At 40.7% G+C, this 19,495-nt stretch overlaps 1 protein-coding gene across 4 annotated transcripts in view; it reads left to right on the plus strand.

Moving 5' to 3' along the window:
* LOC110503037 (phosphatase and actin regulator 2) overlaps positions 1-19,495 on the plus strand; it is a 76,693-nt gene that overhangs the window by 39,127 nt on the left and 18,071 nt on the right. For all 4 annotated transcript variants that reach the window (XM_036960797.1, XM_036960796.1, XM_036960799.1 and 1 more), the window contains exons 2-4: positions 12,998-13,165; positions 14,206-14,280; positions 14,828-14,974. In XM_036960797.1, the coding sequence (XP_036816692.1) occupies positions 12,998-13,165; positions 14,206-14,280; positions 14,828-14,974 (390 nt within the window). The remainder of the gene's footprint in view (positions 1-12,997; positions 13,166-14,205; positions 14,281-14,827; positions 14,975-19,495) is intronic.

Consider the following 19,495-nt stretch of genomic DNA (forward strand, 5'->3'; position numbering starts at 1 on the left):
TTAGCCTTAGAATGATGGACAATTATGTCGTGCTCAAATCAAAACCCTGCGCTCGAACAGTGTCACAAAAGCTAGTTAGACTAAAACAAGCTCAGCTGAAATGGAGGTGTTAGCTCAAGCTGTTGGAAATCACACTTGCCTCATGCTGTACTTCTCTTCACATTGAAACACTTGCCATATATAACCACTGGCTGAGACATAATGATTATTTATTTAGCTTGTTACCGGTCATTTGTTCACTCAAAATGTCATGCAGACATGATACCATTCAGACCTATCTATAAAATAATATGTACATAGAGTAGAATCGAAGACAGATGTATTTATCTGTCTTCGATTCTACTCTATGTACATATTATTTTTTTGTCATTTATCAGATGCTCTTATCCAGAGCAACTAGGGAGTTAGTCCTTTGCTCAAGGGCACATCAACAGATTTATCAGCTGGGTGATTCAAACCACCAACCTTTCAGGTATTGACCCAACACTCTTAACCACTAGGCTACCTGCCAGATGTATTCTACTAGGTTCTATAGATGTGTTCTGCTCTATAGATGTATTCTACTCTATAGATGTATTCTACTAGGTTCTATAGATGTGTTCTGCTCTATAGATATATTCTACTCTATAGATGTATTCTACTAGGTTCTGCTCTATAGACATATTCTACTCTATAGATGTATTCCAGTAGGTTCTACTCTATAGATATATACTACTAGGTTCTACTCTATAGATCTATTCCACTAGGTTATACTCTATAGATCTATACTACTAGGTTCTACTCTATAGATCTATACTATTAGGTTCTACTCTATAGATCTATTCTACTAGGTTCTACTCTATAGATCTATACTACTAGGTTCTACTCTATAGATCTATACTACTAGGTTCTACTCTATAGATCTATACTATTAGGTTCTACTCTATAGATCTATACTACTAGGTTCTACTCTATAGATCTATACTACTAGGTTCTACTCTATAGATGTATTCCACTAGGTTGTACTCTATAGATCTATTCTACTAGGTTCTACTCTATAGATGTATTCCAGTAGGTTCTACTCTATATATGTATTCCACTAGGTTGTACTCTATAGATCTATTCTACTAGGTTCTACTCTATAGATCTATTCTACTAGGTTCTACTCTATAGATCTATTCTACTAGGTTCTACTCTATAGATCTATACTATTAGGTTCTACTCTATAGATCTATACTACTATGTTCTACTCTATAGGTCTATACTACTAGGTTCTACTCTATAGGTCTATACTACTAGGTTCTACTCTATATATGTATTCCAGTAGGTTCTACTCTATAGATGTATTCCACTAGGTTGTACTCTATAGATCTATTCTACTAGGTTCTACTTTATAGATGTATTCCAGTAGGTTCTACTCTATAGATGTATTCCACTAGGTTGTACTCTATAGATCTATTCTACTAGGTTCTACTCTATAGATCTATTCTACTAGGTTCTACTCTATAGATGTATTCCAGTAGGTTCTACTCTATAGATGTATTCTACTAGGTTCTACTCTATAGATGTATTCTACTAGGTTTTACTCTATAGATGTATTCCACTAGGTTCTACTCTATAGATGTATTCCAGTCAGTTGTACTCTATAGATCTATACTACTAGGTTCTACTCTATAGATGTATTCTACCACGTTCTACTCTATAGATCTATTATATTCGGTTCTACTCTATAGATCTATTCTACTAGGTTCTACTCTATATATCTATACTACTAGGTTCTACTCTATAGATGTATTCCAGTAGGTTCTACACTATAGATCTATTCTTCTAGGTTCTACTCTATGGATGTATACTACTAGGTAGAGCTCGACCAACTATTTTCAACGCCGATACCGAATATTGGAGGACCAAAAAAAGCAGAGACTGATTAAATCGACCATTGTTTTTAAATATATATATATATATATATATATATATATATATATATATATATATATATATATAATTTTTTGTTTGTAATAATGACAATTACTACAATACTGAATGAACAATGAACACTTTTATTTTAACTTAATATAATAAATAAAATATAATATAAATAAAATCTATTTAGTCTCAAATAAATAATCAAACATGCTCAATTTGGTTTAAATAATGCAAAAACACAGTGTTGGAGAAGAAAGTAAAAGTGCAATATGTGCCATGTAAAAAAGTTAACTTTTAAGTTCCTTGCTCAGAACATATGAAAGCTGGTGGTTCAATATTCCCAGTTCTTCAATATTCCCAGTTAAGAAGTTTTAGGTTGTAGTTATTATAGAAATTATGACGCGTCAACTATTTCTCTCTATACCATATACCTTTGACTATATGATCTAATAGGCACTTTAGTATTGCCAGCCTAATCTCGGGAGTTGATAGGCTTGAAGTCATAAACAACGCTGTGCTTCTAGCATTGCTAAGAGCTGCTGGCAAACTAAAGTTTGATTGAATGCTTACGAGCCCGCTGCAGCCTACCACTGCTCAGTCAGACTGCTCTATCAAATATAAAATCATAGACTTAATATAATAAACAGAAATACGAGCCTTTGGTCATTAATATGGTAAAATCCTGAAACTATCATTTAGAAAACAAAAGTTTATTCTTTCAGCGAAATACGGAACCGTTCCATATTTTATCGAACAGGTGGCAACCCTAAGTCTAAATATTGCTGTTACATTGCACAATCTTCAATGTTATGACATTATTATGTAAAACTCTCTGGCAAATTAGTTCACAGTTCGCAACGAGCCAGGCGGCCCAAACTGTTGCATATACCCTGATTCTGGTTGCACTGAACGCAAGAAAAGTGACACAATTTCCTTAGTTAATATTGCCTGCTAACATGAATTTCTTTAAACTAAATATGCAGGTTTAAAAATATATACTTCTGTGTATTGATTTTAAGAAAGGCATTGATGTTTATGGTTAGGTACATTTCTGCAAAGATTGTGCTTTTTTTGGCAATGCTCTTTTGTTAAATCATCACCCGTTTGGCGAAGTTGAAGTAGGCTGTAATTCGATGATAAATTAACAGGCACCGCATTGACTATATGCAACGCAGGACAAGCTAGTTAACCTAGTAATATCATCAACCATGTGTTAACTAGTGGTTATGTTAAGATTGATTGTTTTTTATAAGATAAGTTTAATGCTAGCTAGCAACTTACCTTGGCTCCGTGCTGCACTCGCATAACAGGTGGTCAGCCTGCCATGCAGTTTCCTTGTGGACTGCAATGTAATCGGCCATAATCGGCGTTCCGAAAGGCTGAATACAGATTGCTATGAAAACTTGAAATCAGCCCTAATTAATAAGTCAACTTCTACTAATAGGTTCTACTCTATAGATGTATACTATTATGTTCTACTATAGGTCTATACTACTAGGTTGTACTCTATAGATGTACAGTGGCTTGTGAAAGTATTCACCCCCCTTGGCATTTTTCCTATTTTGTTGCCTCTCAACCTGGAATGAAAATAGATTTTTGGGGGGTTCGTATCTTTTGATTTACACAACATGCCTACCACTTTGAAGATGCAAAATATTTTTTATTGTGAAACAAACAAGAAAGAAGACAAAAAAGCAAAAAACTTGAGCGTGCGTAACTATTCACCCCCCCAAAGTCAAAACTTTGTAGAGCCACCTTTTGCAGCAATTACAACTGCAAGTCTCTTGGGGTACGTCTCCATAAGCTTGGCACGTCTAGCCACTGGGATTTTTGCCCGTTCTTCAAGGCGAAACTGCTCCAGCTCCTTCAAGTTGGATGGGTTCTCAATTGGATTGAGGTCTGGGCTTTGACTAGGCCATTCCAAGGCATTTACATTATTCCCCTTAAACCACTCAAGTGTTGCTTTAACAGTATGCTTAGGGTCATTGTCCTGCTGGAAGGTGAACCTCCTTCCCAGTCTCAAATCTCTGGAAGACTGAAACAGGTTTCCCTCAAGAATTTCCCTGTATTTAGCGCCATCCATCATTCCTTCAATTCTGACCCGTTTGCCAGTCCCTGCCGATGAAAAACATCCCCACAGCATGATGTTGCCACCACCATGCTTCACTGTGGGATGGTGTTCTCGGGGTGATGAGAGGTATTAGGTTTGCGCCAGACATAGCGTTTTCCTTAATGGCCAAAAAGCTCAATTTTAGTCTCATCTGACCAGAGTTCTTTCCTCCATATGTTTGGAGAGTCTCCCACATGCCTTTTGGCGAACCCCAAACATGTTTGCTTATTTTTTTCTTTAAGCAATGTTTTTTATTCCAGCAAATTTTCCGTGAAGCCCAGCTCTGTGGAGTGTACGGCTAAAGTGGTCCTATGGACAGATACTCCAATCTCCGATGTGGAGCTTTGTAGCTCCTTCGGGGTTATCTTTGGTCTCTTTCTTCCCTCTCTGATTAATGCCCTCCTTGCCTGGTCCGTGAGTTTTGGTGGGCAGCTCTCTCTTGGCATGTTTGTTGTGGTTCCATATTCTTTACATTTTTTAATAATGGATTTAATGGTGCTCTGTGGGATGTTCACAGTTTTGGATATTTTTTTATTACCCAAACCTGATCTGTACTTCTCCACAACTTTGTCCCTGTCCCTGACCTGTTTGGAGAGCTCCTTGGTCTTCATGGTGCCGCTTGCTTGGGGGTGCCCCTTGCTTAGTGGTGTTGCAGACTCTGTGGCCTTTCAGAACAGGTGTATATATACTGAGTAGAGGTCGAACGATTATGATTTTTCAACACCGCTACCGATTATTGGAGGACCAAAAAAAGCCGATACCGATTAATCAGACGATTTTTAAATGTATTTATTTATTTATTTGTAATAATGACAATTACAACAATACTGAATGAACACTTTTATTTTAACTAATATAATAAATAAATCAAATCAATTTATCCTCAAATAAATAATGAAACATGTTCAATTTGGTTTAATTAATGCACAAACAAAGTGTTGGAGAAGAAAGTAAAAGTGCAATATGTGCCATGTAAAAAAGCTAACTTTTAAGTTCCTTGCTCAGAACATGAGAACATATGAAAGCTGGTGGTTCCTTTTAACATGAGACTTCAATATTCCCATGTAAGAAGTTTTAGGTTGAGGTTATTATAGGAATTATAGGACTATTTCTCTCTATACCATTTGTATTTCATATACCTTTGACTATTGGATGTTCTTATAGGCACTTCAGTATTGCCAGTGTAACAGTATAGCTTCCGTCCCTCTCCTCGCCCCTACCTGGGCTCGAACCAGGAACACATCGACAACAGCCATCCTCGAAGTATCGTTACCCATCGCTCCACAAAAGCCGCGGCCCTTGCAGAATAAGGGGAACAACTATACCAAGTCTCAGAGCAAGTGACATTTGAAACGCTATTAGCGTGCACCCCGCTAACTAGCTAGCCATTTCACATCGGTTACACCAGCCTAATCTCGGGAGTTGATAGGCTTGAAGTCATAAACAGCGCAATGCTTGAAGCATTGCGAAGAGCTCCTGGCAAATGCATGAAAGTGCTGTTTGAATGAATGATTACGAGCCTGCTGCTGCCTTTCACCGCTCAGTCAGAATGCTCCATCAAATATCAAATCATAGACTTAATTATAACATAATAACACACAGAAATACACATTAATATGGTCAAATTCCGAAACTATAATTTCGAAAATAAAATGTTTATTCTTTCAGTGAAATACGGAACCGTTACGTATTTTATCTAACGGGTGGCATCCATCAGTCTAAATATTCCTGTTACATTGTACAACCTTCAATGTTATGTCATAATGACGTAAAATTCTGGCAAATTAGTTCGCAACGAGCCAGGCGGCCCAAACTGTTGCATATACCCTGACTCTGCGCGCAATGAATGCAAGAGAAGTGACACAATTTCCCTAGTTTAATATTGCCTGCTAACATGAATTTCTTTAAACTAAATATGCAGGTTTAAAAATATATACTTCTGTGTATTGATTTTAAGAAAGTCATTGATGTTTATGGTTAGGTACATTCGTGCAATGATTATGTATTTTTCGTATATGCGCTTTTGTTAAATCATCCCCCGTTTTGCGAAGTTGGCTGTCTTTGTTAGGAAGAAATCGTTTTCACAGTTTGCAACGAGCCAGGTGGCCCAAACTGCTGCATATACCCTGACTCTGTTGCACAGAACGCAAGAGAAGTGACACAATTTCCCTAGTTAAAATAAATTCATGTTAGCAGGTAATATTAACTAAATATGCAGGTTTAAAAATATATACTTGTGTATTGATTTTAAGAAAGGCATTGATGTTTATGGTTAGGTTCACATTGGTGCAACGACAGTGATTTTTATGCGAATGCGCTTGTTAAATCACCCATTTGGCTATGATTAAGTAGGCTATGATTCAATGATAAATTAACAGGCACCACATCGATTATATGCAACGCAGGACAAGCTAGATAAACTAGTAATATTATCAACCATGGGTAGTTAACTAGAGATTATGTTAAGATTGATTGTTTTTATAAGATGCGTTTAATGCTAGCTAGCACCTTACCTCGGCTCCTTGCTGCACTCGCATAACAGGTAGTTATCCTGCCACGCAGTCTCCTCGTGGAGTGCAATGTAATCGGCCATGATCGGTGTCCAAAAATGCAGATTACCGATTGTTATGAAAACTTGAAATCGCCAATTCAGATTAATCGGTCGACCTCTAATACTGAGATCATGTGACAGATCATGTGACACTTAGATTGCACACAAGTGGACTTTATTTAACTAATTATGTGACTTCTGAAGGTAATTGGTTGCACCAGATCACATTTAGGGGCTTTATAGCAAAGGGGCTGTATACATATGCATGCACCACTTTTCAGTTTTTAATTTTTTAGAATTTTTTCATTTAATTTAAATTTGTAATATTTCCTTTCACTTCACCAATTTGGACTATTTTGTGTATGTCCATTATAAGAAATCCAAATAAAAATCCATGTAAATTACAGGTTGTAATGCAACAAAATAGGAAAACGCCAAGGTGGATGAATACTTTTGCAAGACACTGTATATGTCTAGGTTATACTCTATAGAGGTATACTATTAGGTTCTACTCTATAGCTCTATACTACTAGGTTGTACTCTGCACACACTGTACATGGAATTTTCTATTGTGTTATTGACTGTACATTTGTTTATGTTAAACTCTGTGTTGTTGTTGTTGTCGCACTGCTTTGCTTTATCTTGGCCAGGTCGCAGTTGTAAATGAGAACTTGTTCTCTACTGGCCTACCTGGTTAAATAAAGGTGAAATAAAAAATAAAGAAATAATATATATTCTACTAAGTTGTACTCTGTAGATGTATACTACTAGGTTCTACTCTATAGATGTGTACTCTAAGGTTGTGTGTGACTTTGAATGAACGGAGTGAACAAGGATGATCTGATCAATTGAAATACCATTATCTTTCTGCTTGTCTTTTCCTTGTGACTGTTCCTCACCTCCTTACCTTGAACTAAATTATGTTTTAGTTCAAGGTAAAGTCATATTGAAAGAAATAAGGTCACATTTTACAGCCTAGGAATCTGAAAGCGACCTAGATCAGCAGTGGGTTGTTTACATAGAGATATATAGAGGACTCTAGTGCCCAAATGCCAGATTTAGCATGAGCAGGGCCATTGAGGCCTGTCACCATTTTATAGTAGTCAACTGGATGGGACTTCCTATGGGTTAAGGAAGGATCACATAATTCCATCCAGGTCACCAGGAGTCAGACAATGAATTATAATCATGAGCAAACATTCCAAAACTGCAATGGGCAGTAAATCACCAATCTTGGCATTATACCTGTTCAAACACACTTCAGGTGGCAGTATGCACCCTTTCAGTTTGTTTACCAACTCATAGAAGTAGTAGAATAAGAAAATGGATTACTTCAAAATGAAGATGGCCTCATTGGTGCTGCCCATGCTCTCACAGACACCATAATGGGACGGATACAATGTTGCGTCCTCTAACTATCTCTATGGTTGTTTACAGGCAGGTGAATCGACTGCTCACTAGATCTTGGGGGAGTGTCCTTGGGAGGGAATGTGGGTGTGTTCCTCTCAGACTGGTGTGGAGGAGTGCTGTTTAGTCTCCTTGTCTGACCCTTCACACAGCATAGAACCACTAATGAAATCTATCATAAGGTGGCTGTCACAAGGTTCCTGGTAATTACGTTGTTAGGGATAAGATACCCTTGAGGGCTATACAACAAAGCAGAATCAATGAGTTAGCCAGCTAACTCTGATAAACAACCAGAAAGAACCACTTATATTCTGATTCATTTAGAATGCTAATCATAGAGATGTGTTTTTGGTTGTTGAGTCAATTAGATCATGTCCATTGCAAGCTTATCATTCTAAAAAAATAAAAGTTATTTCTGAATATTTTTGCAAGTAACTCATTGATCCTGGTTTGTTATATTCCCCTCTAGTCTCATGATCTTTGGAGAGCCAAACCTCCTGAGGTAATAATGTTAACCTATATGGCCTTTTTTGATGCTCAAATTGTCGCCTCCAGAAATCGACCTTTGAACCTACCTTCTGCTTTTGAATACTTGAGAACATTTTACTTACAGGCATCATAATTTTGCACTGAACAACAGTGAACAGGACTGAACAGCAAATCAAACAATAAGTGTAAAGTATAAGAGAGACGCTGGTGTGCTGTAAGTACCATGGCTTGAATTTTTGACACTTCCTGTTTCTCAAGCACATTATTTTACACTGTCTTGTTGATGTTTATTTTGTGTCAATGGGAACCTCCCATGTTTTGCTGTGTCAATGGGAACCTCCCATGTTTTTCTGTGTCAATGGGAACCTCCCATGTTTTTCTGTGTCAAGGGGAACCTCCCATGTTTTTCTGTGTCAATGGGAACCTTCCATGTTTTGCTGAGTCATTGGGAACCTTCCATGTTTTGCTGTGTCATTGGGAACCTTCCATGTTTTGCTGTGTCATTGGGAACCTCCCATGTTTTTCTGTGTCAATGGGAACCTCCCATGTTTTTCTGTGTCAATGGGAACCTCCCATGTTTTTCTGTGTCAATGGGAACCTCCCATGTTTTTCTGTCAATGGGAACCTTCCATGTTTTGCTGTGTCATTGGGAACCTTCCATGTTTTGCTGTGTCAATGGGAACCTCCCATGTTTTGCTGTGTCAATGGGAACCTTGCATATTTTTCTGTGTCAATGGGAAACTCCCATATTTTTCTGTGTCAATGGGAAACACCCATATTTTTCTGTGTCAATGGGAAACTCCCATGTGTTTCCTTTATTTGGACAGGCCTTCATCCACTTCCCCTCCATCAGACAGAGACCCCCGGTTTTATATACATTAGTTCTGCTTATTTACAGATACTTGGACATTAAATTGAACTGAGCTTGCATTGTTCTCGAGATGGTCTGGGATTCTATCCCATGATGTGTTCAAACACCCCTTTATTCTTTCAACCATTTAAATAAAAAAACTTTAGGGTGCCATTTCTCCCTCTCCTTCAGGGTGTTTCTGAAGGAGAGGGAGTCCGGGGTTGTTTTATGTAGATACAGTGCATTCTGAAAGAATTCAGACCCCTTGACTTTTTCCACATTTGGTTACGTTACAGCCGTATTCTAAAATTGATTAAATTGTTTTTTTCCCCCCCTCATCAATCCACATACAATACCCCATAATGACAGAGCAAAAACAGGTTTTTAGAAAATTTTGCACATTTATTTAAAAACCCCCAGAAATATCACATTTATGTAAGTATTCAGACCCTTTACTCAATACTTTGTTGAAGCACCTTTGGCAGTGATTACAGTATTGAGTTCTTGGGTGTGATGCTACAAGCTTGGCCCACCTGTATTTGGGGAGTTTCTCCCATTCTTCTCTGCAGATCCTCTCAAGCTCTGTCAGGTTGGATGGGGAGCGTCGCTGCACAGCTATTTTCAGGTCTCTCCAGAGATGTTCGATCGGGTTCATGTCCGGGCTATGGCTGGGCCACTCAAGGACATTCAGAGACTTGTCCCGAAGCCACTCCTGCGTTTGTCTTGACTGTGTGCATAGGGTTGTTGTCCTGTTGGAAGGTGAACTTTCACCCCAGTCTGAGGTCTTGAGCAGCTTTTCATCGAGGATCTCTCTGTACTTTGCTCCGTTCATCTTTCCCTTGATCCCGACTAGTCTCCTAGTCCCTGCAGCTGAAAAACATCCCCACAGCATGATGCTTTCACCACCATGCTTTTTACATTTTAAAATTTAAATTTGACCTTTATTTAACCAGGTAGGCTAGTTGAGAACAAGTTCTCATTTAATACTGCGACATGGCCAAGATAAAGCAAATCAGTTTGATACATACAACAACACAGAGTTACACATGGAATAAACAAACATACAGTCAATAATACAGTATAAAAAAATAAGTCTATATACAGCATGTGTAAATGAGGTAGGATAAAGGAGGTAAGGCAATAAATAGGCCATAGTGGTGAAGTAATTACAATATAGCAAATAAACACTGGAATGGTAGATGTGCAGAAGATGAATGTGCAAGTAGACATACTGGGGTGCAAAGGAGCAAGATAAATAAATACAGTATGGGGATGAGGTAGTTGGATGGGCTATGTGCAGTGATCTGTGAGCTGCTCTGTCAGCTGTTGCTTAAAGCTAATGAGGGTGATATGAGTCTCCGACTCTCATATCAAAGGGTCTGAATACTTATGTAAATAAGCTATTTTTAAAATGTTTTTTTTTATACATTTGCAAAAAAATCTTTTTTATTTAATCCATTTTTGAATACGGTCCTAAGATGAAGCCTTGAGAGACACCACAGGTGAAGCCTTGAGAGACACCACAGGTGAAGCCTTGAGAGACACCACAGGTGAAGCCTTGAGAGACACCACAGGTGATCATGGTTGGTTCTGACTTGTCATTTCCTATGACAACATATTGTGTGCATTTGAAAAGGTTCCCACTGGTGAACCAGTGTAGGACGATACTGTCGAGACCTATCTGTTCCTTCAATCGATCCAGGAGGATGCTGTGGTCAACCGTGTTGAAGGCGGCATTGAGGTCAATGAACACGAGGATGTTCAGAATTCCACTGTCAGCTGACACGAGGAGGTTGTTTACCACGCTGACGAGGGCCATTTCTATGGCCTGGACGATACCAGTACTGCAATATTTTTTCCATGGCAAAACTGAAAACACGAAGCAGACCAAACTTTTTGATCCTTAAAAACCTGCTCTATGTAAAATAGTGTGTGATATAGCTTGGAAAATAAATAAATGTGACTCTGGATGAAAATGATGTTTGTTTCCAACATTAGGGCTGTTTTCCTAGTTAATTCTGCTTTGTGTTTTGTTCCTTTGCCAAGATACTAAAATGTATCGCGATACAGGTATCGTCCCGGTCCTAGGTGTTTCTCTACATTGGTTAGGCCTGAAACCGGATTGGAAATTCTCATAGTCTGAGTTTACACAGGCGATGATTGCACTTCTTGTGGTGTTAATCTTTTTGAAGAAGTAGGTGGAGAATCTTCCGCAGTCCTCTGTGGTCGTCCTCTGTGGCAGTCCTCTGTGGTCGTCCTCTGTGGCAGTCCTCTATGGTAGTCCGCTGTGTCAGTCCTCTGTGGTAGTGTCTGTGGCAGTCCTCTGGAGTAGTCCTCTGTAGTAGTCCTATGTGGTAGTCCTCTGTAGTAGTCCTCTGTGGCAGTCCTCAGTGGTATCAGTGTTGTATGTAGAGTGTGAATTAATGGTGCAGATAAAACATTCAACAGCCATGGGCCATAGAACCTCCCTATTCTTGAAAAGTGAGGCATGAGTAAATGCCACACCTTATCTTTCCCCTCCAGCCTCAGTGTTTCCGGTCTGTTTCCATTCCCCGGGCTTCTTACTTTGAAACAGGAAAGGGAAGGATTAGGGAAGGACAAGAATCTGCTCCCTAAGCAAGTGAATCACTGTGAAAACCCTGGTGCAGCACTGTATGAGAAGACTTCATTTTCTACCCTAGTACAGAGCTGTATGAGAAGACTTCATTTTCTACCCTAGTACAGAGCTGTATGAGAATACTTCATGTTCTACCCTAGTACAGAGCTGTATCAAAATACTTCATTTTCTACCCTAGTACAGAGCTGTATGAGAAGACTTCATTTTCTACCCTAGTACAGAGCTGTATCAAAAGACTTCATCTGCTACCCTAGTACAGAGCTGTATGAGAAGACTTCATTTTCTACCCTAGTACAGAGCTGTATCAAAATACTTCATTTTCTACCCTAGTACAGAGCTGTATCAAAAGACTTCATTTTCTACCCTAGTACAGAGCTGTATCAAAAGACTTCATTTTCTACCCTAGTACAGAGCTGTATGAGAAGACTTCATCTGCTACCCTAGTACAGAGCTGTATCAAAATACTTCATTTTCTACCCTAGTACAGAGCTGTATCAAAAGACTTCATTTTCTACCCTAGTACAGAGCTGTATGAGAAGACTTCATTTTCTACCCTAGTACAGAGCTGTATGAGAATACTTCATTTTCTACCCTAGTACAGAGCTGTATCAAAATACTTCATTTTCTACCCTAGTACAGAGCTGTATCAAAATACTTCATTTTCTACCCTAGTACAGAGCTGTATGAGAAGACTTCATCTGCTACCCTAGTACAGAGCTGTATCAAAATACTTCATTTTCTACCCTAGTGCTGCGCTGTATCAGAAGACTTCATCTGTTATTTTGCTCTGCTATGGAGATTATAATTTGTTTTGCAAAGAGGAGAAATTACTAAATGCACCAAAGTTGGGATAATCGTTGACAGAATTTTTGGCCTAGAAAGTCCAATTAAAGTCAAGTGAAAGTACAGTTTATTACTGATATGTACTGACTTGAATATACCATTGTTCAATATCCACAATTTCTAATTTTGTGTTCAGTGATTCTTGAAGCCTTATGTTCCACATAGTAGTGAACAGTAAACATGTTCATTTTTTCTGATCAGGTGTTCTTGTGTGATTTCCCACAGTTGACGGACTGGAAAAATGTTCTCTGGCCAGCTGTGATGTTGTGGTGGGCAGCACCCAGACTCCTCCACTGAAGCAGAAGGGGAAGCTCTCCACTATAGGGAAGATCTTCAAACCCTGGAAATGGCGCAAGAAGAAAACCAGTGACAAGTTTCAGGACCTATCCATATGTATGTCTGAAGTAGCCTCATCACATACTGTTTCATTATGCTGTAGCCAACTCTTTCATCGTTGTCATTCCACATGTTTTCATGTATTATGCTGTAGCCAACTCTTTCATCGTTGTCATTCCACATGTTTTCATGCCAAACATGACGTGAAACTGCCATTCGCTATCCCCTCACATGATCAACATCCCCGCAAAGTTTCAATCTATTGGTTTGCATCTTGCGTGACTCTGCCATGCCGGACAAACTACATAGTGTATACCCTAACTAAAGTATATCTTGTGGATTTGACATTTATGTAAAAATTTGAAGCTTGATTATAAGAATATCAGCAGGCTAGGGGCAGGTTTGACAGAAGTGAGTGTAATCATGGGTTTAATTTCTCAAGCATCCTCCACTGTTTCTGTACTATGTAACACAGAACTAAATTAAGTGATATCTGATCATCATATGCAATCATGTTGAGCTATTCATGTCATACTAGACCTGGCTTCAAATAGTTTGTTTTATTTCAAATAGTTTGACCATTTGATTGAGCCTGTCTGAATGCCAGCTGGGTCGGACAGCTATTTAAAGAAAAACAATACTACTGGAACCCAATTCTGTCGTCTGTGCCATACCTGTCTGGCTAGTAGTAGGAAGGCCTTCTCAAGTTTATCTCTTGGTGTGATAATCGACTTTTGAACACAAATGCTGTTATCATAATTTTTTTGTACAGAATTTACATATTTAATGGTCTACTTTCCCTACTGCATCATGGCTCCATGACCCTAAGCTGTCCATCTGTCACATGGTCTGTTCTAGTTGTAATCTTCTGTGTAATGTTTCCTGGACTTTTATTTCATCCCTGCCGTACATATAGTGTGCGTGCGTGCGTGCGTGCGTGCGTGCGTGCGTGCGTGCGTTGCGTGCGTGCGTGCGTGCGTTGCGTGCGTGCGTGCGTGCGTACACACTGGGTAATATCCTACCCAGTCATTGCAAAGATCACAAAATGAATGACTACATCTGGCCAATGATTAACTCTGCCTTGCTCATCTCCATAGTTCTGGAGAGGAAAATCTCCACGAGGCAAAGTCGAGAGGAGCTGATAAGACGAGGAGTCCTCATTCCTGATCAAGGTGAGAGTTACGGTGGGAAAATGAATGTAATTAACAGTGTGCATTTGTTTAAGGCCCTCGCCCAACCCCCTGTTTCCCTCTGTGGCATTGTCATGCCAAAAACCACTCTCACAAGAGCTGCTGTCCTCTGCTAACAATTTACCTGAATCAACAAGTTTGTGTTTTTATAACCAATGGAAAACTCCCTGATGTTAGCTGTTGCTACGATGGGGAAGAAACCCAAACTGCAGTACCATCTAAGTTGTTTGTCCTCCTGGTAGTCACTGAAGAGCAAGAGTAATGAGGCCCAGGAGAGGACTCTGTTGCTGCCCTCAGTAACATCCCCTTCCCCCTTCCCCCTTCCCCCTACATTGTTACATTCTAATTTAACATTACTTCAAATCTTCAAGGATGAAAAATGACATTTTGTTCTTAAGGGAGTTAATCTTATGGTAAACGTAAATGTCTCAAGCCAGAAGCCTCCTTGTATTCCTCGTGTGTACTGTATACTGAGTGGATGTAAAATAGCTTCATATCACCCCCTGCTTACTGTTAAATGTTTCCTTAGGACCAGAGGACCCAGTGAACCCTGAAACTCTAAATGGCCACGCCACGCTTAGTCTGGGGTCAGAGGAGGTCAAAGTTGACATAGAGTCTCCTGAAACGCCTTCAGAGGAGAAGACCGAAGAGTCAGAGAATTCTGAAGACAAAGCAGGTGGAATGCGTTTAACATGTTTGTCTGCAAGCAGGCCAAAGCTAAATGAAATGGCATGGTCTAAGTCCATTCAGTGTTTGATTGAATAATGTGTCCACTAGCGCTTCCTATTTTGGCTTTGACCTCCAAGCATGAGTCTGAACAGAGCAATAACCCATCCACTGATGGCCAATATTACCCTGTTAGACCTGCAGGAGTATTGCCATCTGAAGCTTTTAATGTGTTGTGGGGGTTTCTCAATTCAATTTGTATTGGTTTTTCCACCCCATATCCATTAAGATGTCTCCATCGCTGTTCATCTTTTAGCAGATGGCTGATCGGCACATTGCTGCACACTCCAGCAGAATGTATCCAGATACACCTTCAATGTTAAATCCCCTTGATGCTTGGATAGAGAAATTAAAGAGTAGAAATCCCCTATTCTTAAGACCTGCAGGTCAATGGAGTCTGTCACTTCTGCAATGATTAAATGCCTTCTGTACTCTTACTGATCATACCACTGGAGCCAGAGTTCTGGCCTCTTCAGATCAATAGTAAGCCACTCCACTGCTCCCCACTTAAGACCAAAGACAAACTGGAATGACGGGCTAGATCTCTCTCCAACGACACATTCAGAGTGGTTCAGCTGGTCAATGCAGGTCAGGAAAACTGATTCAATTGAGTTCTCAGTTCATTACAGAGATCAGACTATGCCTCATCTACAGTGCCCGAGCACTGAGGGCACTGCCTGGCAATAATAATGTGCTGCTTTAATGAATGCATCGGGAGAATGGTCGTGACAGCTCAGATGAGTAAGAATGTGGAGAGAAATTCTCCTATGTTGACCCCACAAGATATACTTTATAAGTCCATACTAGATGGACATTTGTCTTCTACTTTTGTCCCCTCCGATATAAACACACACGTTAGGTTAGAGGTCAAGTCACATCATAAAGGTTTGTTAGACCTTTCTTCATACCTCCGATATACAGTGGCTTGTGAAATGATTCACCCCCCTTGGCATTTTTCCTTTGTTGCCTTACAACATGGACTTAAATTGTTATGCTGGAAGGTGAACCTCCATCCCAGTCTAAAATCTCTGGAAGACTAAAACAGGTTTCCCTCAGTAATTTCCCTGTATTTAGAACCATCCATCATTCCTTCAATTCTGACCAGTTTGCCAGTCCCTGCCGATGAAAAACATCCCAGCATGATGATGATGGTGGTCTTATCTAACCAGAGTAACCATCTTCTCAAATCATATCAAATTTAATTTGTCACATACACATGGTTAGCAGATGTTAATGCGAGTGTAGCGAAATGCTTGTGCATCTAGTTCCGACCATGCAGTAATAGCTAACAAATAATCTAACCTAACAATTTCACAACAACTACCTTATACACACAAGTGTAAAGGAATTAATAAGAATATGTACATAAAAATATATGAATGAGTGATGGCCGAACAGCTTAGGCAAGATGCATTAGATGGTATAGAGTACAGTATATACATATGAGATGAGTAATGTAGGGTATGTAAACATTATATAAAGTGGCATTGTTTAATGTGGCTAGTGATACATTTATTACATCCAATTTTTTATTATTAAAGTGGCTAGAGTTAAGTCAGTATGTTGGCAGCAGCCCCTTAATGTTAGTGATGGCTGGTTAACAGTCTGATGGCCTTGAGATAGAAGCTGTTTATCAGTCTCTCAGTCCCAGCTTTGATGCACCTGTACTGACCTCGCCTTCTGGATGATAGCGGGGTGAACAGGCAGTGGCTCGGGTGGTTGTTGTCCTTGATGATCTTTTTGGCCTTCCTGTGACATCGGGTGGTGTAGGTGTCCTGGAGGGCAGGTAGATTGCTCCCGGTGATGCGTTGTGCAGACCTCACTACCCTCTGGAGAGCCTTGCAGTTGAGGGCGGAGCAGTTGCCGGTCCAGGCGGTGATACATTTCGTCTGCCTTCTGAGGTTGAAGAGACCACGCTGTCTGTGTGGGTGGACCATTTCAGTTTTTCCGTGATGTGTACGCCAAGGAACTTAAAACTTCCCACCTTCTCCACTACTGTCCCGTCGATGTGGATAGAGGGCTGCTCCCTCTGCTGTTTCCTGAAGTCATCTCCTTTGTTTAGTTGACATTGAGTGTGAGGTTATTTTCCTGACACCACACTCCGAGGGCCCTCACCTCCTCCCTGTAGGCCGTCTCGTCGTTGTTGGTAATCAAGCCTACCACTGTAGTGTCATCTGCAAACTTGATGATTGAGTTGGAGGCGTGTATGGCCACGCAGTCATGGGTGAACAGGGAGTACAGGAGAGGGCTGAGAACGCACCCTTGTGGGGCCCCAGTGTTGAGGATCAGCAGGGTGGAGATGTTGTTACCTACCCTCACAACCTGGGGGTGGCCCGTCAGATAGTCCAGGACCCAGTTGCACGGGGCGAGGTCGAGACCCAGGGTACTATGGTGCTAAATGCTGAGCTGTAGTCGATGAACAGCATTCCTACATTGTCTCCAACATGCCTTTTGGCGAACACCAAACGTGTTTGCTTATTTTTTTCTTAAGCAATGGCTTTTTTCTTGCCACTCTTCCGTAAAGCCCAACTCTGTGGAGTGTACGGCTTAAAGTGGTCCTATGGACAGATACTCTAATCTCAGCTGTGGAGCTTTGCAGCTCCTTTAGGGTTATCTTTGGTCTCTTTGTTGCCTCTCTGATTAATGCCCTTCTTGCCTGGTCGGTGAGTTTTGGTGGGCGGCCCTCTCTTGGCAGGTTTGTTGTGGTGTCATATTCTTTAAATGTTTTAATAATGGATTTAATGGTGCTCCGTGGGATGTTCAAAGTTCCAGATATTCTTTTATAACCCAACCCTGATCTGTACTTCTCCACAACTTTGTCCCTGACCTGTTTGGAGAGCTCCTTGGTCTTCATGGTGCCGCTTGCTTGGCGGTGCACCTTGCTTCGTGGTGTTGCAGACTCTGGGGCCTTTCAGAAAAGGTGTATATCTACTGAGATCATGTGACACTTAGATTGCACACAGGTGGACTTTATTTAACTAATTATGTAACTTCTGAATGTAATTTGTTGCACCAGATCTTATTTAGGGGCTTCATAGCAAAGGGGGTGAATACATATGCACGCACCACTTTTCAGTTTTACATTTTTTAAATGTTTCTTTTCACTTCACCAATTTGGACTATTTTGTGTCTGTCCATAGCATGACATCCAAATAAAAATCTATTTAAATTACAGGTTGTAATGCAACAAAATAGGAAAAATGCCAACAGGGGTGAATGCTTTTGCATGGCACTGTAAACACACGTTAGGTTGGAGGTCAGGTCACAGCTTAAGGGTTTGTTAGACCTTTCTTCATTCCTCCGATATGCACATAATGCACCGACTATATGTTCCCCACTTTTACGATTATTAGTGAGACTGTGTCTGTCCGACTCCCTCCATCTGGGTGTTGGTAAATGACAGGAGAGGTTGCTCTGCTCCCCCTCCTCTACCCTCGTAGTGACAAATGAAAACAAAGCTACTCCAAATGGGAACCAGGCCAGAACGAACCAGGCCAGAACGCGGGAGGCCCCCCAAAAAAGCCCTACCACTGCAACTCCCAAATCAGCTGGTGGGGTTACAGCAGGGCGCAGGGACGGAACCATGGGCGGTAAAAAGCTGGCCAAAAGCACAGGCAAGCAAGCTACTGCTCCCACAAACAAAACCCTCAAAACAATTACCGTGGGAGCGGTGAGTATCAGTGGTGCTGGTTGGTTGGGAGAGAGAGAGAGAGAAGCCTGTTTGCATGCAAAACCCGTCTTCGCATGTGGAAGGCCTCCCTCCGTCCATCAGTCCATCCATCCTTGTCCCCCCTCAGGAATGAATGGTAGTGTCCATACTAGAATAGGCTGAGGATTTACAGTAGTTGAAAGTTTTGTTTTTTTTGTAGCAAAAAGGGAAGTGAGAAGAGTGTGTACAGAGTGTTGCCTGCAAAGACTTTTACACAGCAGAGCACTACAATGAGACAATGTGTCCCATTTGTGTTCCCCTGCTTGCTGTCTGCCTGCTGCCTGCCTGCTGCCTTCCTGCTGCCTTCCTTCTGCCTGCCTGCGTCTGTCTGTTGTTTGCCTGCTGTCTACTTGCTGTCTGCCTGCTGCCTTCCTGCTGCCTACCTGCTGTCTGCCTGCCTGCCTGCTGTCTGCCTGCCTGCCTGCTGTCTGCCTCTGAGAACCCTTGCTCATGTGGTTTCTTTTTGTCTTTGGTGCATGAGGATCTGGTTCATGGATCGTTTGGTTCCCCAGGTCCTGTGTGGCCATGTCGTGTTTGTGTGTGTCTGTCCTGTCTGTCTGTCTCTGTCTGTCTGTCTGTCTGTCTGTCTGTCTGTCTGTCTGTCTGTCTGTCTGTCTGTCTGTCTGTCTGTCTGTCTGTCTGTGTGCCAGCGTCTGTGCACATGTCTCATTTGACCCCATTAGAATAAACTATGCTAACTATGCTCAGGGCCAATAGTGTTGCATGTGATGGGCATGCCTGCCAAACTATGTATTTTATGAG

This window comes from Oncorhynchus mykiss, chromosome 23 (assembly GCF_013265735.2).
Source record: "Oncorhynchus mykiss isolate Arlee chromosome 23, USDA_OmykA_1.1, whole genome shotgun sequence".
Classification (NCBI taxonomy): domain Eukaryota; kingdom Metazoa; phylum Chordata; class Actinopteri; order Salmoniformes; family Salmonidae; genus Oncorhynchus; species Oncorhynchus mykiss.